At 47.7% G+C, this 24,250-nt stretch overlaps 1 protein-coding gene across 1 annotated transcript in view; it reads left to right on the forward strand.

Annotated features, from left to right (window-relative positions):
* TLCD3B (TLC domain containing 3B) overlaps positions 1-23,864 on the forward strand; it is a 65,736-nt gene extending 41,872 nt beyond the window's left edge. Inside the window, exons 4-6 of the mRNA XM_078857706.1 lie at positions 14,060-14,339; positions 18,029-18,124; positions 21,991-23,864. Coding sequence (XP_078713832.1) covers positions 14,060-14,339; positions 18,029-18,124; positions 21,991-22,419 — 805 coding nt within the window. The 3' untranslated portion in view covers positions 22,420-23,864. The remainder of the gene's footprint in view (positions 1-14,059; positions 14,340-18,028; positions 18,125-21,990) is intronic.
* Positions 23,865-24,250: the final 386 nt, after the last annotated feature.

Here is a 24,250-nt window from a genome sequence, read left to right on the forward strand (position 1 = left end):
GCTGGGTACAGAAAGAGTATTGTGAGAATTTTATTGTTTTATTATTTATTATTTTATTATTTCCTTTCTACGTGACTTTACCGAAAGAACCAAGAATATGAGTATGGTGTGGTCGATGCTAACATAACCCGGCTAAAATGAATCCCTGGTGAACAGATTTGTTCTTGTTGTCGTTGCTGTGAGATCCAGTGGGAGGCGATGCTGACATTTTCCCCAAACTCGATCGCGAAGTGATTCGTGCAATGAACAAGCCAGACGGAAAGATGATACGGTTGTGAAGTATCTTTTTAAATCCTTTATAATAAGTTCACTTGCTTGCTTGCTTGCGCGCTTACGACCGTGCAAATCTTTCGGTCGTTTTTTAACCCACTTCCCGTGATCCAATCGAGCTGACATTTTGCACACAGACTCGTTGTGCGTGGCAATTTATTTTAGTGAAATTTTTTTCTCCAAAATTTTCCACTTTTTAGGAAAAACAAAATTTTCATATTTAATTTAAAATACCAATGTGATAAAAATGAAACTCTTACTCAAGAAAAACAGCAATGAATAATAAAATAAAACCGATGCCACGCATATAAAGGATTTATAGTTAAAAACTTTGTTTTTACGGGTTAATTTTTTTTCCTCCCTCCTCCCCAAAATCACGGCGTTAATCCGCGAAAACCGTGGAACGCGCAATTTCAGCTGAGTGCGCAGTTTGTCACGAGGGATGTTCGGCTGGCAGGCCCGGCAGTGTTGATCGCGGGTCTGGAAGATGAACGATTAATCAACGTGAGTGGGCGCAGCTGCTGTTCAAGCGCCTGTAACCCAGTCGCTACGAAAATTAACGAGGATGTTTGCTTATATACTCTTTGGCTCTCTTCAAATTTTCACGCGCGTACACACGTGTTTCAATTTACATTCCAGTTATGTACAGTACTCCCAATTGTTTGGCACGTGCAGGAGGCGTCGCCTTGTGAAATTCTCCCAGTAGCTCGCGGCGCAGGGCGCTACCCTGCCGTGTTGAGAGAACAGATCCGGAATACGGTGCCATAAGATGATGAAACTGCGCCTGAAGTCACTTCAGAATGATTAATTATATGATCCACACTAGGGGCACCTTTTATTTGATCTGCAATGAGCGCACATTGCACAACAATAAAAGGGTTTTTTTTATTTCTCAAAGCAGGGATTTTGTCAAATTAAGCGACGCACCAAATGTAATATGATGAGCAGTCATTAGTGGCCGAGTTGAGACCATCCATTCGCTACATTTGAGAACCTGGTTTCATCACAACCTAGTGAATATATCCAAGTCTACGCGTCTCGATGTGAGTCTATGGGTGTTTATATAAGCATGTGGGTCTCTATACGAGTCTATGGGTTTTTATGGAAGAATATGGGTCGCTATGTGAGTGCAGTGTATGGGTATATCTGTCAGCCCATGGGCTTTCTCCACACGTGCGTCACTATGTGAGCATATGTGGGGAGCGGTAGTGCAGCGGTTAGCGCGCTGCGCTATGAACCTGGCGACCCGGGTTCGATTCCCGCTCATGGCCAACACCGCCAGTGACGATTATTTGAACTGGTCCTGGGCCTCCCCTAGGTCGACTCAGCCTGAAATGAGTACCCGGTGCGGTGTGTAAACATCGCCACTGGGGAGACAAAGGCGGTCGGGCGTGGTGCTGGCCACCCCACCCCCTCGTGTACCGTTCCGGCCTTCATAGGTGCTCGCTAACAGCACTTGCCCCTAAAGTCTGTTAAGGCTATACGGGGGATCTTTATCTTTATATGAGTGTGTCGATTTTTGAGTCTCCTACGTATGTGGTTCTCTATGCGAGTTATCAATCGACGACCAGGCCGCGCACATTGACTCGCCACTCTTGAGGGCCCGGAATCATCACAGGTGGCTTAACTAACCTGGATTCGAACCTCGGTTGTCAGCGGTGCCCCAGGTCAGTGCTCTCACCTCTGAGTCACCCTCCGGCAAATTGCGTTCTCCTAAAAATAGGAACGTTGCAGCTTAGCTCTAAGAGAACATCGTCGAGTCGAACGATACCTACGGTGGTGAAAAGGCTATGATGTTGTAAATATCATATTGAGATTAACGTAACATTTTCTTCTGCGTGGAAAGTTTAACACATTTTTTAAGATAAATAAGTAAATTCTAAATAAATGTCATGTCCCCGAGCAAGTGCATAATTGGTAATATTAATTACTTAGAAAATAAATAAATCGCAAATATGCTTCTCACAGCTAATTGCATTTGTAACCGTTCTGTGAATTCAATTTTAACAAAATTTGCATGGATTTCATGATTGCGGTTCAGCGCCATCACCCCAGGGTTCTGCATTGGCGAGCCTGGCATGTTCAGTGTGCAGTACAGAACGTCACCAACGCCCCCCACAGCCCCCACCTACTCCACAAAGACATATTCCCCGTAGTAGCTTACATAGACTGTTGGAGAAAGTGCTATTAGCGATAACCTATTAATGCCACCACCCTTAATACTGATGCTTACACACACGCACAGCAGCTACGCTACTCCATGAACGCTGAGTCGATGTGTAGTGACATCGAATGAGTCACTGGAGCGCGTGCCGCTGGGAGATTGGTAGACAATGGAGTTAGGGGTAGCAGCCCGATCTACCAGTTGCACCTGTGGGCAAGGCGCGGAGCCCTCTGGGGGATCTAGAGGTGTGCGGTGCCGAGGGCGGAGCCTGGCCACGCTGGGCAGGATAAAAGGCGAGCTCCGACTCACAGTCGGGGCTGCTGCAATCTGGAGTGGAACTCGTCGTGCCGTCGTTGTCGTGATCGTCACCCTCTTCAAGCTGTGGGTCTGGCAGCATGTTGGTTGTCCCGACCCAGTATGTGGTTATCCCTTGAGGCTGTGAAGGCCGGAATAAAAGAGAGAGAGAGAGTACCTCCTATTAGCAGAGGTGTGGACTCGAGTCATGTGACTTGGACTCGAGTCAGACTCGAGTCATGAATTTGATGACTTGCGACTCGACTTGGACTTGCATAACAATGACTTTGTCCCACCTATGAGATGTGGACTCGAGTCATGTGACTTGGACTCGAGTCAGACTCGAGTCATGAATTTGATGACTTGCGACTCGACTTGGACTTGCATAACAATGACTTTGTCCCACCTCTGCCTATTAGTGTCTGTGACTTAGCACGCTACAGATGTCACGGACGCTGGCTGTGTGCAGGTATCGAACTCGGGTGGCCCGGCTCGTAGCCCATTGCGCCAACTACCACGGTACCGCTGCCAGCAAAAGACAAATGTTGCCTCCTGCGCACGCACGCACGTGTGAAGGTGACGGCGATTTCGCCGCTGCCTTGAGGGTTACAATTGATGATGTTGTCTGCTAGACACTCGAACCTGTTTCCCCAAACGACACCGCTGCATGTCTCTGGCCGGGGGGGGGGCATCGCTCTGTAGCTGAACCGAGTTGAAGTGGCAGGATTGGCCTCCTCTGAAGGGATTTGACTGATATTAAAATTGACTGTGTGGTGGCTTTACCCTTGAACTTCTATGCAGTTACCAAGGTCACGGGGTAGAAATTCTCTCCGTTGCTGTGCTGGATGAAGGTTCCCCCCCCCCCCAACCCTCTAGCCCCGCCCACCAACCCTCTTGCTACCAGTTCAGAAATGCCACAATCCATTTAACTCGTGAATAGTGTTTCATTTGTCACGCAATATTTTCCGGAAAGCTGGTGCTGTTCGAGTCTGGGCTGGGATTTTTGGAGGTTATTGGCGTAAGGCACTACCACTGCAATATAAGGCACGCCTATAGAGATAGTATTCCAATATTAATATTGCACCTTTATTTTCATATGCACAGGTTTAGGACAAGATAATGGAAGCTTTATATGGTGTGCGTTCCGGACTGTTTGCAGCTGAAATGAATAACCGACCCCGCACATCAGCTGATATTATTCCTGCTTGTTTTTTCTTAATTGACTGCGGTTGCATCACGAGTCTCGTCCATCAGTTTGTTGTCCTTCCCCCGCACCTCCGATTAGCACAGTTGGCTACGTACGGTGCGAAAGAAGTTCAACATACATACATCAGCCACCATCCCTCCTCCCCGAGCCCACTGCATTTTCTTCGCAGTCGATTCGATGGATATACTCAGCATTTACTGGTAGGAACCACCTGGTTCCACCAGCCCACAGGGGATTATTGTGTCCGTCCGTCGTGCATCCAAAAATGGGAGGGGTGGAGAGGGGAGGGTGGGGAGGGGCTGGGTGGGGAGGGGCTGACTGGGGAGGGGTGGGGCTGGGTGGGGGGTTGGAGTGGGTGGGGCTGGGTGGGGAGGGGCTGGTCACCCCGTGGTGCCCTTATAAAACTCAACGTTTAACCTACTCACGCCGGCTTGTGCCCGCCCTCACAGTCGGCCATATTTGCGGAATACGCCACGCCGCCGTTGACCCTGGCCATTGACCGAGCAACCCAACGTTCCTACCAGCTCCCTCCGCAGGAATGTGTTAATCCTTGATCCATGCGTTCTGCATTGTGTCTCTGTGTCATTCTCAGCACGCTTTTGTTCAATTCTCTCTGCCAGTGGCGGCGTGTCTGATCCATATGTCACAGCAAATTGGTAGGTGACGATGCCGCTGCTGCGTTGGCAGTGGTGCGCAAGCACAATAAACACAAACATAAAACAACAACTCGTCAATAACAGTGTGTGGTTTTAAAAATAAGCATATAATCGGCGATGTTTCAGACAAGGTCCCTTCCCTCACAACATATATGTTATAGCAGGGTTGAGCATGGATGGCCTGGAAAAGTGTTTCAATGAGTGAGCACAGTGCATATAACACGTGTTTTAGGCTGCTGCGGTAATACATTGTGGGCAGCAGAGGGCAGTACAGGGAAATCAATTTTCCAACTCGGGCAGGCCATCATGGTGAAGTATGTTTGAAAACAACTCCATAACGTGCACCGCGTGGGCAAACTGTCATCCAGCAGTGGATTGACACAAGAGCTGTTACACGTACATGCAACTAAACAAACGACCTTCGTATTATATATCATGGCACTTACTCGAATGAAGAAGTGAATTGAAAACTACCTAACACAAAATAATTCGCATCAGTGTGGAGAGAGATATGTCGGGTTAGGTTCAGGCAAACCTCGCTTAGCGTGACCCCGTGAAACGTTGATTCGTTATAGCGCTCTTTTGTCCTGGAGAAAAGAAAAAAATCTACAAAGCGCTTACGAGTGAGAGCACGCAGCAGCAGCAGCAGCAGATCCGGTCGAGGAAACGCACCGCGCGGCCTTATCATTCGCTCATTCAATATTTTCCTCTTTCTTTCGCACGGCTCAAGTTTCAAGTTTCAAGTTAATTTATTAGGTATAGCCCTGTGAGCCATTCGGCTCTTGAATCGGGTGCAACCGCAATAAACAAAAAACAAAAACATGAACAAAAAATTAACCCGTAAAAACATAGTTTTTCACTCTAAATCCTTTATATGCGTGGCGGCTAGAGTCCTCTCGTCCTCTGGCTTGAGATGGCTGCCACCTATGGTTCAGATGATTGTCTGCCAGCATTAAGCGATTGGTAATTATATATTTAATAATTTTTCCCTAAACAGTGTAAAATTTTGGAAAAAATGTTTCACGAAAATTAATTGTCACGCACAACGAGTCTGTGTGGAAAATGTCAGCTCGATTGGATCACGGGAAGTGGGTTAAAAAACGACCGAAATATTTGCACGGTCGTAAGCAAGCAAGCAAGCGAACTTAATATAAAGGATTTAAAAACATCTTAAAGTAACTATGTGACTGAGTGCAAACAGAAAATCCAACAAAAGACAGTAAAATATTGCAGAAAAAGCACCGTACGCAAAAATGTTCAAAAATCCCACGTAGGCTCACGTAGACGCAGAGCAACACAGCTACCATCGCACATTCAGGTGGTCAAGCCAGACAACCGCGCCGTGGTGTCGGCCCCTTTCGTGTTTGCGGATCGGGCAATCGCGTCGTTTCTACGTCGCACGGTCTGTTCTGGACGACCACAGCCGCACACGACTACTGGAGAGTTTTCAATGTTTTTCATTTGTGCATCATCAGGGTATCCGCATCTGCTGCCGTGGTTTGTGCGGTGGATGCAGCTTCGGGTGAACCGCGAGCTTCGTGGAAGATCAAACTTAGGGGATCTTCTGCGTTTTGAGTCTTTGGTTGTCGTAACGTTCTTACCGGCCCCTACTGGACATCTGTGAATAAGAGCTTAATATTCTAGATTTGAAGTTTTCGTGACTGCAAGGATCCACGTACTCTTTGGTTCTTTCGGTAAAGTCACGTAGATTAAAATTTTTGTATTAAATAATAATACAAATTTCATTTTTTTTTTCATCTACGTGACTTTACCGAAAGAACCAAAGTGTAAAGAGCTTTATAGCTCGTCGGACTCCTTCAGTTTAAATACATATTCTTTGTGAATCCTTTTGAACTCCATTCAGCTCTCCAATATTCATCGGAGTGGGGGTGGGGGGGTTGAAAGCGGCGTCGTTGAAGGTGCTCAGCCATCGAGAGAGACGCACGCTCTGAGCAAAACAGACGACAATCCTTCCCCCTCCCCTGCGGTTCGATTACACTGGTCAACACACTTTTTCTGGCATAAGGTATTCCAACGGTTTTAAGGTAATTTTGGGGTGCTGATCCCAAATCTGGCATCAGTTTTTGTCTATCACATCAGGTTTTTGAGATATCAAATATTGCATTTTCAATAAAAACTGCAGAAGAAAAATATTAAATAAATGTGGATATCTACATAGAATTATTTTAAACACACTATTCTAAAAATACAGCACCATATTTTAACACTAAAGCAGTCACTGACTCGCAACAACTTGCAATCATAAGTGACAGAGTTAATTTCGGGTAAAATCAATGAAAATGGGGTATGCCGATAGCATAAAAATGAGATGTGATAGAGCAAAATCTGAGATCAGATTTGGAACCAGCACCCTTAAATTAGTCTAAAACATCTGTAAAAGTCCAGGCCAGAAAAAAATGTTTTTTTGGTGTTGACCAGTGTTATCACGGTTCGATTAACTCTACCGAGGATCACGATCCCATTATCACGATTCCCATAGGTCGACTCAGCCTTAAATGAGTACTGCAAGGGGTGGCGCTGGACGCAGCATCCACTCGTGTGTGCGCGGGACCGGCCTCTTAATAGGCGCTCGCCAACACAACTGGTCGCGGCAATATTTAAAAGTGTACGTGGCTGGTACTCTTAGGTTTTTCGGTAAAGTCACGTAGGTAAAAAATTAAATTAAAATTAATAAAATAAAACAAATTTTTACCTACGTGACTTTACCGAAAAAACTAAGAGAATGAATTTTTACCTACGTGACTTTACCGAAAAAACTAAGAGAATGAATCCTTGCAGTCACGAAAGCTTCACATCTAGAATGTACGTGGCTGGTCTCTGTTTGTCGCGCCGTCTCCGCCGTGTGCACTGTGCAGCCGCGGGGCTATCGAGTGTGCAGGCGGTGTGATTGCGCCAGGGGCCGATGGAGGCCAAGGCGAAGACGGGGAGGGAGGGGACCAATTAATTTAATTTGCGTAATTGCACCACGCGATCAGAATCACAACATTTATACAGTACTGGAGGATTCTGATGAGCTACGACGATATTTTCTCTTTAAAGCTTTCGTGACTGCAGGGATTCATCTTGTTGGTTCTTTCGGTAAAGTCACGTAGAAGGGAAGTAATAAAATAATAAAATAAAACATAATTAAATAATTCTCACGACGTTTCGGCCACAACGCAAGCAGCCGTCCTCAGGTGCACGGTTGCTTGCGTTGTGGCCGAAACGTCGTGAGAATTATTTTATTGTTTTATTTTTATTATTGTATTACTTCCCTTCTACGTGACTTTACCGAAAGAACCAAGAAGATCTTCTTGGTTCTTTCAGGTCTGTCGAGGCGACAGCGTCTGAATGCCATTCAGACGCTGTCGCCTCGACAGACCTGGTTTTCACCTGAGGACGGCTGCTTGCGTTGTGGCCGAAACGTCGTGAGAATTATTTTATTATGTTTTATTTTTATTATTTTATTATTTCCCTTCTACGTGACTTTACCGACAGAACCAAGAAGATGAATCCCTGCAGTCACGAAAGCTTTAAATCGAAATAAAACCAAGAAGATATTTTCTCTCTCGTAGATATCCAGCAGTGTGCCACTGCATTAGCACGGATGTTCAACATACATTCATCATTCTTCGCTTCCATTTAATTTGGACAATGGGAAGGCCACTTAGAGCAGCCACACCTCAGCAGGGCTCGCGTCGTCACGAGGGAAGATCGCCTCGGCGGATCGAGAGGATCCGTGGCTTCGCCAGGGCTGGGGTGTTTGTCGTTCAGAGCACGTCCTGCGCGGTGAACGGTTCGGGCATCCCCCTCTCCCGCTGCCTGTTTCTCGCTGTCTCTCTCTCTCGCTGTCTCTCTCTCTCTCTCGCTGTCTCTCTCTCTCGCTGTGTCTCTCCCTCGCTGTCTCTCTCTCTAGCTGTCTCTCTCTCGGTGTCTCTCTCTCGCTGTCTCTCCCTCTGTCTCTCTCTTTCTCTCGCTGTCTCTCCCTCGCTGTGTCTCTCTCTCGCTGTCTCTCCCTCGCTGTCTCTCTCTCTCCCGCTGCCTGTCCCTCGCTGTCTCTCTCTCGGTGTCTCTCTCTCGCTGTCTCTCTCTCTCTGTCTCTCTCGGTGCGCAAAGAGCCGTGCCCGAATGGCCGAATCCTCAACCACCTCCACCCCTCCCCACTATCTCTCTCCATCCCTTTCTGTATTCGGCTGTCGCTCTGCCCTAACCCAATAACCCAAACTCTTCATGTCTCCCTGTGCGGTTCAAGTAACATGCCTCCTAAACCCAACCCTAAATCCCAAACTCTCTAAATCTAACTCTCATCCTAACCACCTACTCTCTCTGTCTCCCTTTGTGCTTTGTCGACAGGAGGACCGTGCCCTAACTCTAACCCTAACCTCTAACTCAAACCCTAAACCCAACCCGAACCCCTAACCTAAACTCGAACTCAGACTCTTAACTCGAACCCCAAAACTCTAACCCTAAACCCAACCATTACCGGGTTTATTGATTCATGAGTTGTGGTGGGGGTTGATTGGTTGTTTTTTCACGGGTGAATGGCAGGTGGGTGGCTTGCGCAGGGTTCGATATCGAGCGGGGCTGTGTGGAGCTGGCGCGGCTGTGAACATGCCCCTTTTAAATCGGGCAAATAATTTGGCGTTAAGATGAAATATATTTTCGTGACTGCAAGGATTCATATTCTTAGGTTTTTTCGGTAAAGTACGTGACTTTACCGAAAAAACCTAAGAATATGTACTGGTGCAATTTGTATTTCCATGCTTTATTTACATATATTAGTGACTTGCTTAACTTTTCTCTGTCTTACTCGAGTATCTTTTATTGTTTGATGTTTTCGTAATTGTTTATTGATTTAACTTGCTGGACATCTGTGAAAAAGAGCTTGAGAGCTAATCAGATTCCTCGAGTATAATTCCAGATTCTGATTCTGATGCTGGCCAGCATGGGTTGATGAAGACTGTGGAGCAGGGGCGGTTTCTTCATTAGGGCGATTGGGCGACGCACCACCAATGTCATTCAACCACAGAGTCACGCTAGCCGTCACTGTGCCTCTGGATATAGTCCAATCAGCGTCATGCTACGTTCTGTGGAGTACCGCCTCTTTTTGGGCGATTTCCCTCCGGCTGAGAATCGCCCCGAGTGGCCCCATAGACTTACATTCAAAGATTTTTTTTTTCGAACGGGGGGCGCTGCAATGCATTCTCTATGGCTTCCGGGAGGGCTCGCCCTAACGTGCTTACGTCATCATACGTAAGCACGTTGCATCCAACAATATTATTTGTCGCCACCTAGTGGAATCTTTAATAAAAGAAACTTGAGTGGATTGTATGAATAGTGAGTATAGAAACAAACAAGATGTATTGTAAGAGTCACTTTATTTTTCATTAATATTAAAGAAGTGAAGTTGCCTTTACATGCTTAAGCTGTTAATTTATCCTTTGCATGGGTGGACCTTATCCTTATAAATCATCCAGACATTTGCCCCCCCTGAGAGATTTTGCAGGAGCCGCCACTGCTGTGGAGCATAGATGTGGGAACAGAGGATCACAGTACAACAATGCATTTTGCAGCACTACCCACCATCCCAGTGTACAAAGACAAAGATACCCCGTGTAGCCTTAACATACTGCTGGGGCAAGTGCTGTTAGCGAGCACCTCATGAAGGCTGGCACGGCACACGAGGGGGTGGGTGGCCAGCACCACGCCCGGCCGCCTTTGTCTCCCTCGTGGCAATTTTTACACACTGCACCAGATACTCATTTGAGGCTGAATCGACCTCGGGGAGGCCCAGGACTGGTTCAGATAATCGTCATTGGGCTTGGTTCGTAGCGCAGCGAGATAACTGCTACACTGCTGCTCCCCATCCAGCATGGGCATTTAAACACAGCAGATGAGCAGATCCAGATTACTTATACCGCGGTAACGGAATCAGACGTTTTGGAGCGTGTTGATTTGTGCTCTGTGTATTGTGCGTGCGAGCGAGCACGCGCGCGTTCACCATATCTGATTGCGCATGTTTCAAAACACACTGGTCTGATAAAGCCTTGTCGGAAAAATGACGTTTGTTTAAAAAATAAAGATAAACTCAGTTTTATAGAGCACCTTTAAAATTGGTATTCTCAAAGCGCTGCAACATCAAAGGTAAAAAAAAAATCTTATTGAAGTCAAAAAACTGACACACCAGTAATAACCCAGTCATAATACAATAACACCACACATATCTAAATAAAAACATGGGCAACTGACTATTGGTGGAACCCATGGAAGCTACGGAAAAAAAACCCCTGCCCTTTCGAGAAGAAGAAGAATAAAAAATCTCAAGGGACTTTGTAATTTATATAAAATCTGACGCGGAGCCCTTGGCGATGTTCCGATGTAAACTTTACACGTGTGCTCCGCGTGACGCATCGAAGGCGTCACGTGGTGTGCCACCGGCATCGTGGTGTGAAGCATAGCGGGCTCGAGTCGTAATCTCCTTCATCCGGCGTTCATCCACGAGACCGGCAGAAAATCTCACGCCGTGAGCTCAAAGCGTCGTCTGTTCGTTCTCGTTGGAAGTCCGTGCGAAACAAATAGCGATCGTATTCTTAGGTAAATCCAAAATAAAAATCACTATTATTTTATTTTACTTTTATTAATTTTAATGTTTTACCTACGTGACTTTACCGAAAAAACCTAAGAATATGAATCCTTGCAGTCACGAAAGCTTCAAATAAAAAAAAATAGCGATCGGCTGAGCTTCAAATATCAAATGATTATTACCCTTTAGTCAATTACAGCGGGCAGGGTCGTGCAAATCCGCCAGAGCTATTTGTTCTATTGGTTGAAATGGCTTCATATACTTTACCGCGTCTCATACAATTTGGATTGATGGAGCGTAAATCCAAATTGCGGCGTGGATATCTGCCGCGCATTTCACAGTGAAATGTGTACACCATTGTAGAGGAGAGGCAGTCAGTCGTAGGCAAAGGAGAATAGGCAGCGCTTGAGTCAGGACTGGAACAAGGGCATGGTGGAGTCGACAGCATGGATGTCTAGGGGACAGGTGGAGGGCAACAGAGGTTAAACAGTGACCTGCCAAGGTTAATTTCGGGTTTCAATAGAACGCCTCGGTTGCTGGAGGTTTAACTCAAGCTACGAGATGATTCCACCGTACGCGACAAAATATCAACGGACTTTTGCCAGTTACCGATAAGATGCATGATTAAGTGAGATTACGGGATCTGCCCATTGGATTGCCACACAGCACTCGTTAATCTAACTGGGTGGGCCTGCACTGCGCGTTGCTCGGCATGATGTCTGATGATGTGCGGCGTTTCACTCCACGTGCCGGGAGCTTCTTCTGAATCCGATTTCGATTGCTCAACTAAATTCACTCTTAAATTTCGATTTCAAGCTTTCGTGACTGCAGGGATTCATCTTCTTGGTTATTTCGGTAAAGTCACGGAGAAGGGAAGTAATAAAATAATAAAAAATAAAACATAATAAAATAATTCTCACGACGTTTCGGCCACAACGCAAGCAGCCGTCCTCAGGTGAAGACCAGGTCTGTCGGGGGAATTAATTCAGACGCTGTCTCCCCGACAGACCTGGTCTTCACCTGAGGACGGCTGCTTGCGTTGTGGCCGAAACGTGGTGAGAATTATTTTATTATGTTTTATTTTTATTATTTTGTTACTTCCCTTCTACGTGACTTTACCGAAAGAACCATGAAGATAAATTGACTCTTCATCAAACATGTGGATAACATGTGGTACGACCCTGAAAAACGCACCTGAGAGCCACGGCCGTGAACGCTTGCGCAGAGGTGCGGACATCGATTTTATGCGTCGCTGGAACGCAACAACAATCCATGGGCCAGACCAGAATGCAGTTCTGCGATGTGGTGGCAAATATTTTTCGATACCACTAATGTCTCAAGGTGCTGTCAGACGTTAGTGGAAGGCGCCTTACGAATAAATGTAAATGATTATTTTGTCGATGTGGCTGATACAAGTGGATTACGTGACAACATACGTGTTAGTTGTGGGTTCTTGCATAATTTACATCCATTGGGGCCTCTTCCCACCCACATGTTTTCAATCTCTTGTTTGATGCACGTGTGTTTATATCACTACTCTTAGATTGAAATATCGAACTGACTTGCACCTCTTGCTCTCATTATATTTGCAGCTTTTTTGTTTAACATTAATTCACGTGTTTCTCTTACGACCGTTAAAAAAATATACCCCGTTTGTAAGTTGTGTGATGTTGCTAAAGAACCCGATGTTTGTGTTTTGTGTTGCTGCTGCTGTTGCTCGCGTACCACGGATCTCTCGTGTAACAAAAATATCCGGGCAACAACTGATCGAAAGGACATCATCCGTATAACAAATCGCAATAAACTCAACACTCAAATTTAACACGTAGGCTTTCGCGACCAATATTATTCATAATAAACGTTGTTGGGTTAGATCGCGTTATTTATAAATGTGTCAAATTGTAAATGTTGTGGTTTCACTCTTCAACACACCGGTGTGGGGCTAAAGCAGTGAACTATTTGTCTTTTGTCAACGTGACACTTTTTTGCTGATTGGCCGTGTCGGGTGGTGGAGGGTTACGACACATTTATAAATAACGCGATCTAACCCGAAAACGTTTATTATGAATCAACAATGTTGGTACAACTCAAGTTTTGCCATCTCAAGTAATAAAATATTTGCCTTTGACCCACGGACCATAAATGTTTAGATTATTACGTATTTGATTTGGCTATTATAAATGTCCACGTGATAAGCCACTTCACTGAACTATCATTTGTGGCCAGGTCGCTTCTGAAAAATAAGCAAATGGCACAGCGGGCTTTACCTTGCAAAATAAAAATCGATGTCTTTTTAGTGATTTGCTTAACTTTCCTATGCTGTACACTCCCATCGCGTTTTCGTATTGTTTGTTGTTCTAACTTTCTGACCCGCCCCGACTGAACACCTGTGAAAAATAGCTTTACATCTCATCGGATTCTTCCAGCGTAAAGAAATATTCCCGATTTTGCTGAATTCAACTGTCGCTTTCTTGGTTCTTTCGGTAAAGTCACGTAGAATGGAAATAATAAAATAATAAAAATAAAACATAATAAAATAATTCTCACGACGTTTCGGCCACAACGCAAGCAGCCGTCCTCAGGCGAAGAACAGGTCTGTCAAGAAGACAGAGTCTGAATGACAACCCCAGGCTTGGAAAAAAAAAAGACGCTCCAAGCCTGGGGTTGTCATTCAGACTCTGTCTCCCCGACAGACCTGTTCTTCACCTGATGACGGCTGCTTGCGTTGTGGCCGAAACGTCGTGAGAATTATTTTATTATGTTTTATTATTTTATCATTTCCATTCTACGTGACTTTACCGAAAGAACCAAGCAGATGAATCCCTGCAGTCACGAAAGAAGCTTTACATCGAAACTCAACTCTCTCTGTCGTTGTGTGCGAGCAGGCACTGGCTGGCCACGTGGTATGTGTGGTTCGCCACCCCCTACTTCCTCTACGACGTGTGCGCGATGTTCTTGTGCCACTGGCACCGGCGAGCCATGCGGGAGGGCGTGGGACCCGCGCGCGGTAACGGCCCTGGACTCGACGCAGGCGGACGGACCAAGTCCCGAGGCCTGCTGCTGTGGGATCAGCTGGTGCAGACGGGCCGGCAGTTCATAGCCAAGGAGACGCTCATGGTGATGCACCACGTTGGAGTGTGCATGCTCTGCTTCCCCGTGTCCACGGTACGTGACCGCGCGCCCTTGACCCCGCGACACCGCGCGTCATAGCCACGAGAAAGTTGTTGTTGTTGTTGTTGTGTGCCGTGAGTGGCGAGCCTACGTGCCCCCCCCCCCCCCCCCCCTCTATAGACACGATACTTAATTTCGTACGGCCCGCGGACCACACGAGGTCTACGGTTTTGCAGCGGCCCGCACGAAACGATATCCGTCCGTCCGCCGCGGCGGGCATCACCGCCGCACTAATCGGGCACTAGAGGGGCATGTTTTTGACCACTGTACCCAGTCACTTCGGTCGCTGCAGTGGCCTCTTGTGGTGACAGACGTTACTGAGATGTGTGGTAATGTGTGTTAATGTGTGTTAATGTGTGTTAATGTGTGTTAATGTGTGTTAATGTGTGTTAATTTGTGTTAATGTGTGTTAATGTGTGTTAATTTGTGTTAATGTGTGTTAATGTGTGTTAATTTGTGTTAATGTGTGTTAATTTGTGTTAATGTGTGTTAATGTGTGTTTATGTGTGTTAATGTGTGTTAATGTGTGTTAATGTGTGTTAATGTGTGGCCCCGCCAAAGGTATTTGAAAGGCCGATTTGACCGTCGGTAACGAAGAGGAGGTTCCCCACCCATGTTTTAAGAATAAGAAGAAATGTCATTTATAAAGCGCCTTTCACGACAAGGCGCACAAAGCGCTGTACATCAGGAAATGAAAGAAATACAATAATACCCCGGTCGGGGATGCACTCCTGAAAGGCGCGAAGAATATCGAAACGACGTAAATCAAAGCAATGACCAACATTCTGTTAGTAAATAAGACATTATACTGTACGACGCAAGACTTGACATTTCTTTATGCGCGACGCAAAGTAGTTCGTGTCCAGGGTGGGTGGATGGCGAAGGTCCCAGGCGACGGATAACGAGAAAGGATGGACGATGCTGTCAGCGACGTAAGTGTGGGTTGAGGCAGAGGTCGCAAACGGGATTTGATTCCTTACCCTTACCCGTACCCGGCCGGGTACCCGTACCCTACCCGTACCCGGCTGGGTACGGGTAGGGTGCGGGTATCGCGTACCTGATTGCGACCTCTGGGATGAAGCCATGTTGCAGGCGCGGGTGGGTTGATTCTAGGAACTTGAATTGTGAGAAGAGACAAGACGTTGGGAAATGAGTGACAAACGGTGACTCACCAGTGACTCACGGTCTACCCGTACCCGTACCCGGCCGCACCAGGGTCGCAAACGGGTACCCGTACCCGGCCGGGTATGGATAGCCGGGTATCGGGTAGGGTACGGGTATTGGGTACCCGGTTGCGACCTCTGGGTTGAGGTGATGCAAATCGGGCGATGGCGTTCATTGACGACTTACTTGCGAAGCGACGTCAAAGGGTAAGACGTAAATCGGGGGTAGGGGGTGGGGCGGTATTGCTGAAAACCATTGGCCACTGGGAGGAAAAACTCAAGGAGACATATAGGGGCTAATTGAGAGAACGGAAAGCGAGAGAGATGCAACTCCTTTCTGTCCGCTCAATCGATCTACTGCACATGATAACCATTTTTGTCAAAAATAATATATCTTTGAGAGTCTACTGCCTCCCCCTCCCCCCGCTCCAGTTCCCCCAATCCCCTCCTCCCCCCTGTCCTTATCCTGCTCCCAGTACGTGAATTATCTTCACCCTGACCCCTTTACCCTCCCTCGCCATATCAACTTTCACGTCCACGCCGGTGGTGCCCCACCTGGGTGTGGACTGTTGGGCTGAACGATTTGGGGAAAATATCTAATTGCGATTTTTCTGACAGATATTGCGATTGCGATTTGATTTGCGATAAACAAATTTTAGGTCAAGCTTCAGTTGAATATTCACTGTGTAATAGATTAAAAACATGTGATGGAGCATTACCACGTGATACCATCAAAATATGAACTGCTCTATATATTCTAATGCAAGGATGAGGACTTAAAAGATATGAATTGCTTCCAACGTGTATTTATAAAAAAAAAAAAGTGAAATAGAACAATCAAACATAGATCAATTGTTAAGTCGAATAGATAAAGTTCTAATAATAATAAAAAACTATTCCAATAAGAAAGTAACAGGACTTTTTAAATCGCAAAAAATTGCAGCCTTTGTGCGATTTGCTAATCGCATTGTTTCAATTTGCGATTTCGATTTAAAATCGATTAATCGTTCAGCCAGCCCTACTATGGAGCAGTGAGCCCAGTTTTTCCCCCCGACACTGGGCCCTGTCGCGTTGAACTCGGGCTGCTGTTCGCGGAATTTCTGTTCGCCCCCACCCCCCGCCCTCCGTTTAGTGATCGGCGCTTTGTATCAGGCTCGCGTTGAGTTTGAATTAAACGAATATAAAAAAAAAATAAAGAGTCCGTTTCTGGGGCAAATCGCGCACTCTAGCAGTGCGCTGCCGTGCGGAACCCCTTGCGAGCCGGCTCGGTCGGCGGCGAGTGCCATTCACCGCCTGGCCGTCTCTGCCGACAGCGGGCAGATAATCGGTGGTGTCACAAATCCTCGTGAGATGACACGAGAGATATATATACTTAGATAAGAGATGCGAGAGCCGTGAGTTAAGATAGATGCAGACCAATATTAGGGTGTCGTGAGATGATAAAAGGCAGATGCAGAGATGAGAGCGTTTCATGTGATTGCTATGCTAATTAGCGTGTTATGTCAATGAGGATCTTAATTAGAGGTGACATTTTGTGCACCCATGTATTTTCATGAAGGCGGAGGGCCCTTGGGATGCTTGGGGCCCGAAGCTGTTGACGTTGTTTGCCTGTGCCGAGCGCCCGCATTGGCGTGAATACAACCAAGCATCTTCTTGGTTCTTTCGGTAAAGTCACGTAGAAGGGAAATAATAAAATAATAAAAATATTAAACAATTAAATTCTCACGACGTTTCGACTGCAATACAAGCAATCGTCATCAGGTGTGATTGTGTTGCAGTCGAAACGTCGTGATAATTTAATTGTTTTATATTTGTATTATTTTATTGTTTCCCTTCTACGTGACTTTACCGAAAGAACCAAGAATATGAATCCCTGCAGTCACGAAAGCTTTAAATCAAAATCATATTGACTGTCAAGGAAAGTAAGAGGGCTTGTCTTCTTGGTTCTTTCGGTAAAGTCACGTAGAAGGGAAATAATAAAATAAAAAAAAACATAATAAAATAATATAATTCTCACGACGTTTCGGCCACAACGCAAGCAGCCGTCCTCAGGTGAAGAACAGGTCTGTCAGAAAGACAGCGTCTGAATGAAACACCCCAGGCTTGGAGCGTATATTTAAGCTGGGTTGGAGGGGGAAGAGAGCCTTGACAAAAGAATGTATTGTTTATTTGTATTATTTTATTATTTCCCTTCTACGTGACTTTACCGAAAGAACCAAGAAGATGAATCCCTGCAGTCACGAAAGCTTTAAATCGAAAATTACAACCAAGCAATTATTTTTTATTTTAACGAATCCCCGCGGGTCTCACACGAAGTTCCTCTGGGACAACCGTAACCCCAAATTTGCAAGAAACCGCGGCCTTGCGCTCGTAGGCCGCCGCCGTTCGGTCAGGGTCCCCCCAAGAACGTCTCTCCTCCCACCCCGTTCCGTCCGTCATCCTCAATCAACGGCGTGGCAGAGCGAACGGTGTGGCTGAGCGAACGCCGTTAACCGCGAACTACCCCGCGTCGCCCCGCAGATGGTGAGGGGAGAGCTCGGAGACTTCTTCCAGGGCTGCCTCTTCATGGCCGAGGTCAGCACGCCGTTCGTGTGCTTCGGCAAGATCTTGCTGCAGGTACTGGACGCACCCATTCGCACCGTTTGTCGGCCCGCGTTGTCCCACTGTCGCCATGGGTTTGTGTATGGGTACCAAACTCGTAAGTGAACATCGCCTTTTTAAAATCCTTTATGTTAAGTTCACTTGCTTGCTTGCTTGCGCGCGCTTACGACCATGCAAATCTTTCGGTCGTTTTTTAACCCACTTCCCGTGATCCAATCGAGCTGACATTTTGCACACAGACTCGTTGTGCGTGACAGTTTTTTTCCAAAATTTTACACTTTTTAGGAAAAAATAAATTCTATTTAATTACCAATTGCTTAATGGTGGCAGGCAATCATCTGACCCATAGGTGGCAGCCATCTCAAGCCAGAGGACGAGAGGACTCTAGCCGCCACGCATATAAAGGATTTATAGTGAAAAACTTTGTTTTTACGGGTTAATTTTTTATACTCTTTGGTTCTTTCGGTAAAGTCACGTAGGTAGAAAAATTATAGATCACGACGTTGTCCACAGCAATAAAAAAAACTGCTGCAGTGTTTTCTTTCGGCAATAAAAACCTGCTGCAGTTTTTTCTTGCTGTGGTTGTCCCATCTGATGACGATTGCTTGTGTTGCGATCGAAACGTCGTGATCTATTATTTTTCTACCCACGTGACTTTACCGAAAGAACCAAAGAGTATGGATTCCTGCAGTCACGAAAGCCTCAAATCAAGAATGTTTTTTTTCTTCTTCTTTTGTGCTTCTCCTCCGATTGTATTCCAATCGTGCCCGTCGGCATCGCGTCCCAACAAGAGGCGTCTGTTTAGAACTGTCGGTGAGCAGTGAACCCCACCCCGTGTGCCAGAGAACGGCCCCCACAAGTTGGCTTCACAGAACATTTTCAGAGATCACTTCACGTGTGACCCTTTTGCTGCCCGCACGCCAGGGGGCAGACTTTCCCACATATCCTGCAACGGAGATAAATTTTTGTCGCTTGGGCATCGAAACCAACGTTGATGTGTGCTGGCTTCTAGTTTTGTGCATTCATCAGTGACCGGGCTGGAACCATCATCTAGCTAAGCTTGAGAACCCAGTTTAATCACCGGATTAAAACACAAAATCTCAGCAGTGTCGGCTCAATGATCTGACCCCTAATTGATCTTGCCACCTCTAGACTAGTGACCGATCTTATCGGACAATATTGCACCCCGAGATAATTATCATGGGGATGAGCTTTCATTTTGAATGTTGAATTCTATGTCCTAGGGGACACGTACCAACCAATAAGCCACATATAATACAAGATGTACATAATCATGGTCGTGTCACATTGACATCGGCGGAACAGTGGCGTAGTGAACGGTGACGAGGAGCTCTGAACCCAGTGAACTGCCCCCGATTCACAGCCACGGCGAACATCGGCGGCGAGCGATATCCGAACCCCGTCCTTGGCACCCCCTTCACCAGCCCGTAAATAACGAATGCCGTGGAGTGTGGCAAAACAGGCTCAAGGGGGGCGATGCCTTCATCCCGTGGTCGTTATGAAGTTCGTCTTTTGCCCCGTAGCGCTACCGCAAGCATTGTTGCTGCTGTAGCCGCGGGTTTACCGCTTGCCATTTGATTTGTTACGCGCTTGCCCCGCTGGTCACGTCTTGCGGATTAAAAAAACCCCCCACGACAATTCGCCGTGAAATTGACCCCTGCCAACGCGATTTTCGCGTCCGGAAATTTGATAATTGCATTCGGAGCTCATATTCCCTTCGCAGGCGGAGAGAGTTCTGGCCTATGGCGCACTCGGAGCGAGCGGTGAGGGTACAAAATGCCGTAATTGGAATCATCGACTTGCAATCTGATGCAAAAGAACTGGGCATGACCCAGCCGTCTCAAAACATCACCGCCACGAGCTACCGCGGGTCAACAGATGGGAGTTGTTTGCAATATGCAACCCTAACCCCCTCCCCACCCAAGCCGGCCTGTGCCAAAGCCGAGTGTTCTGCTGCACGAGGTTAATACCGCCCGGGCTTTTGCGGTAACAGCAGCCCCAGGGGCCTTCGCCAGCTGGAGGGCATCCAGAGATGAAGTGAAAAGTTATTTCAGTTGTGAATGCTGAATTTTATTTGTTGCTAGCCTTGTAAAAAAAGAATATTATTTTTTCTTGAACTTTGTTTTCCTTTTGAAAATATTACTGGGGGCATCGCAGTACTACTAGTGGCGCTACCTTTCAGTGCAATGAAACAATTATTCTAGAATTGAACCCATGGCCTTGAGTGGCCTGCTCTTATGTAGATGACGTCGAGGGTTCTATTTTCCTTTTGAAAATATTACTGGGGGCCTCACAGTGCCTGTAGCCCCAGGGGCCTGCACGATCTTAATCCGGCCCCAACCCCGTTTAGAACCGCGGGTGTAGGAGTTGTGAAAAGACGTGTCCTTCTGCTTCCCAGTGGACGTTGGAGAACCCTCGACGTCATCCGCAAAAGAGCAGGACGCTCAAGACCATGGGTTCAACTCTAGAATAATTCTTAATTTTGGAGCTTTCGTGACTGCAGGAATTATTCTTTGGTTTTTTCGGTAAAGTCACGTGTAAAGATAAAATAATAAATTAAATAATAGCATACTACGACGTTTCGATTGCAACACAAGCAATCATCATCAGGTATAGTGAAATAGCGACATAAAATCTAACCAGAAAACTAGAGACAGACATATAAGCAGACAGATATCACCAAGATACACAGAGAGAGCAACACAGGCACAGAGAGGGGGTGATCGTCTCTGTGGGGTGGCCTTAAATAGACAGAGGGGGGCGGAGGCAGAGAGAGAGGGAGGGGGTTAGAGAAAAAATGTACATGTCAATGAGTACGAAGGCTTAGAGGGAGCACCAAGATACACAGAGAGAGCAACACAGGCACAGAGAGGGGTGATCGTCTCTGTGGTTAGATTTTATGTCGCTATTTCACTATGCCTGATGATGATTGCTTGTGTTGCAATCGAAACGTCGTAGTATGCTATTATTTAATTTATTATTTTATCTTTATACGTGACTTTACCGAAAAAAACAAAGAATAAGTCTAGAATAATTGTTGTATCGCACTGAAAGGTAGCGCCACTGGTGGATGCCCGGGGTCACGTGAACCCGTCACGTGCGACGTCGCGTGAGTCGTAACACAACTTATTTGTTACGTGCGCAATATTCAGCGCGTGTTTTGCGAGCCTGGACGATCGGCATCAATATTTGCATCGGTGGATTAATACGCATCGAAAGACTGCGCGTGCGTTGTTAAAAAAAACACATGGCACCGATAAACTGGAACTCACTTCCATTGTCATCTAACCCGACCAACACTGTTACAGCCTTGATAATAATGGCTTTGTGCAGCGAGGAAATGCTGGCTTGCAGCTCAGTTATGCGGAACAAATACTGGTTGGTGATGATAACAGTGATCAATGATTATGATAATGATGAATTTGCAATGCTAATGATGGCCGTGATGATGATAATGATTAGCATTTTTCTTAAATATATAACATCATTCATGAAAACTGCATCTCAAAACGCCATAGACTTCGATATTTGCACACGGCTGGGTGAAGGGAGGGGCAGGGGGGATGCGTGGAAATCAGCCAATAATAATGGCACCAACATTTTGCCCAAGCTCTGCGCTCCTATATTGGGGATGTTCGGCCAACTCCATTCACGATAATTTATGCATGATGACGACGATGGGCATAACAACGATGGCAATGGCGACGATGACAACGAGGACCAACGTTACCACGGCAACGAGGACGGCGACGGTAACCATCGTCCGCCGATGCAGGTAAAGACGCCGCCGCCGCCGCTGACGATAACAATGCCGTCGTTGCCTCGTGTGTCTCCCTCCGCCCTACTCCGCGTGCGCACAGTTCAAGCAGCAGGGCACGCTGCTCTTCAAGCTGAACGGCGCGCTCATGCTCGCCACCTTCTTCCTCTTCCGCCTGCTCGTCTTCCCCTACATGTACTGGGAGTACGGGCGGCGCGTGGGCCTCTCCGTCTGGGCCGTGCCCTTCTCGCTGCCGCTCGTCTGCAACGTCGCCGCCACGCTGCTGCTGGCGCCGCAGCTCTACTGGTTCATCCTCATCTGCCGCGCTGCGGCCTCCCGCAAGGGCAAGGGCTTCCGGGGGCCCCCGCCGCCACCGCCCCCCGCCGGCGCCGTCGACCCCGACGGGGCCTCGTGGGGGGCCCCCGCCGACTCGTGGGAGGGGGCCGCCGCCGCCGCCAACGGGCCTGACAAGCGGCCCGAGGAGGTGCCGAGGCCGTGCGGCGGCCACAAGGCCAAGGAGGCGATGGACTAACGGGCGGGCCGAGGGGGCCCGGACGGACGGCGCCCGCTCGCGCCGGGGTGTGGGGTTGACTTGCTGGCCGGTCGGTTGGTTGGTTGGGTGGATTGACGAGCTGGTGGGTGGGTCGATTGGTGGGCAGGTTGGCTGCCTAGTGGCAGATTGGTGGGTTGACCGACTGGCGTGGGGGTGGTCTGGTTGGTTTTCTGGTTGGTGGGTTGGTGGAATGGCTGGTTGGTTGGCTGGTGGATGGGTCGGTGAAATAGTCGATCGGCCGGTCGGAGGGTCAGTGGGTTGGTGGGTTGACTGGCTGCTGGTGGGCTAGTGAGCAAGTGGTGAATGCGGCTGTGATGGCAGCCTGGACGCGGTGGAGTTGGGGTTGACCCCTAGTCTGCGGCAAGGTGGGGATCGAGAGGTTCGTGCGATTTTCGCGAATTACATTTTTTGTTTTTTAAATTGTCATCGCCAGCCATGGTCTATCCACTGCTGGATGAAGTTCTCCGCCATGCCATCTCCGTCCTCTCACTGCACGCGAGTCGATTTCATCGCTCAGTCTCCGCAGCGGCACCGAACGTCCCTTGGCGGCGGCGACACCATCGCTACTCTTGGCGACCGGCCATCGGGATAATTCTGCGTTTCGTTTTCTTCATTTACACAAACCACGACGCCCGCGTGTTTCACTTCCTATTTATATTTATTTACCCGCTCGGTTTGGGCTCCCTCCCTCCCTCCCTCTCTCTCTCTCTCTCTCGCCCGACGTCACGGTGAACCGCGCGCGTCGTCCCCACCGAACGGTGAGACGCACCGGCGAGTGGCGACGGAGCGGGTTTGAGCGCGCTCACCGGCGGCGACGTTTTTTTCCGCGCGCGGTTCACCGCAGGCGCGAGGCCAAACTGCCCCGCGACGAGTCGAGGCCGGCTCGTCTCTCACGAGCGGCCCCCGCGGCACGGAGCCACGCGCTGCGACGGCTCGCAGACGGCATCGTGCGAACATGGGAGGATGTTTTAGGAGGTCGTTTTTCTTGAGTTGGGTCGCGTATCTGGTTTGTTCAGGGCTTTACGTAGTTTTTTTGTTTAAACCAAGCCAGTCTGGGTCGTCGACACGAAACATATTTTCGCACCCGGCACACCACGTCCAGTATACGGCGGCTTCAGGCTGCTCGTCACGTGCCACCAACTGCAGTCTACGAGCGATCCGGATTATATTCGGTGAGAAATGAATCCCTGGGTAATGTCGTGTGTGGGTTTTTTTGCTTCTTCGTTTGTTTGTTTGTTTATTCGCTTCGGATTGATGAAGAAACATGGGGTCATCCGCGTCCCACCGAGCTGCGAGTTCACCCGGGTCGGACTGGTCAACTCATCGGTGCTGCTCACCGCTGTGATCCCACAGTCACCGTCACTTACTGCTTTTCATATCGCGACTCCCATGCAGCACATCTTCAGGTGCCATGTGGCAGCCTAGCTGGGGGGGGGGGGGGGGGGGGATGAGGGGATGAGGGGAGGGGGGCACCCCCGGCGTCAGCTGTCCCTGTGCGGCACAAGGCCAACTCGACACCGGCCTGTGAGTGGGATGTACATCTCCAGGCTGACGACGAAACTATGGCGTGGACGATTTTGTCTAACTAGAAACGAACTCTTTTTATTTTACCAGGTAACGCCCACTGAGCCACATAGTTCCTTTTCAGAAGCTGAACAAGGTGGCTTATCACGTGGAAAATTTAAAGCAGCCAAATACCCTAAACGCATGTTGATTCTAAATGTGGAGGGGAAAACCGGAGGACCCGGAGAAAATCCACGCGACCACGGGAAGACCATGGGAACTACAAATATACAGACGTCGTCTGGGT

Source organism: Lampetra fluviatilis, chromosome 6 (genome assembly GCF_964198595.1).
Source record: "Lampetra fluviatilis chromosome 6, kcLamFluv1.1, whole genome shotgun sequence".
NCBI lineage: Eukaryota > Metazoa > Chordata > Hyperoartia > Petromyzontiformes > Petromyzontidae > Lampetra > Lampetra fluviatilis.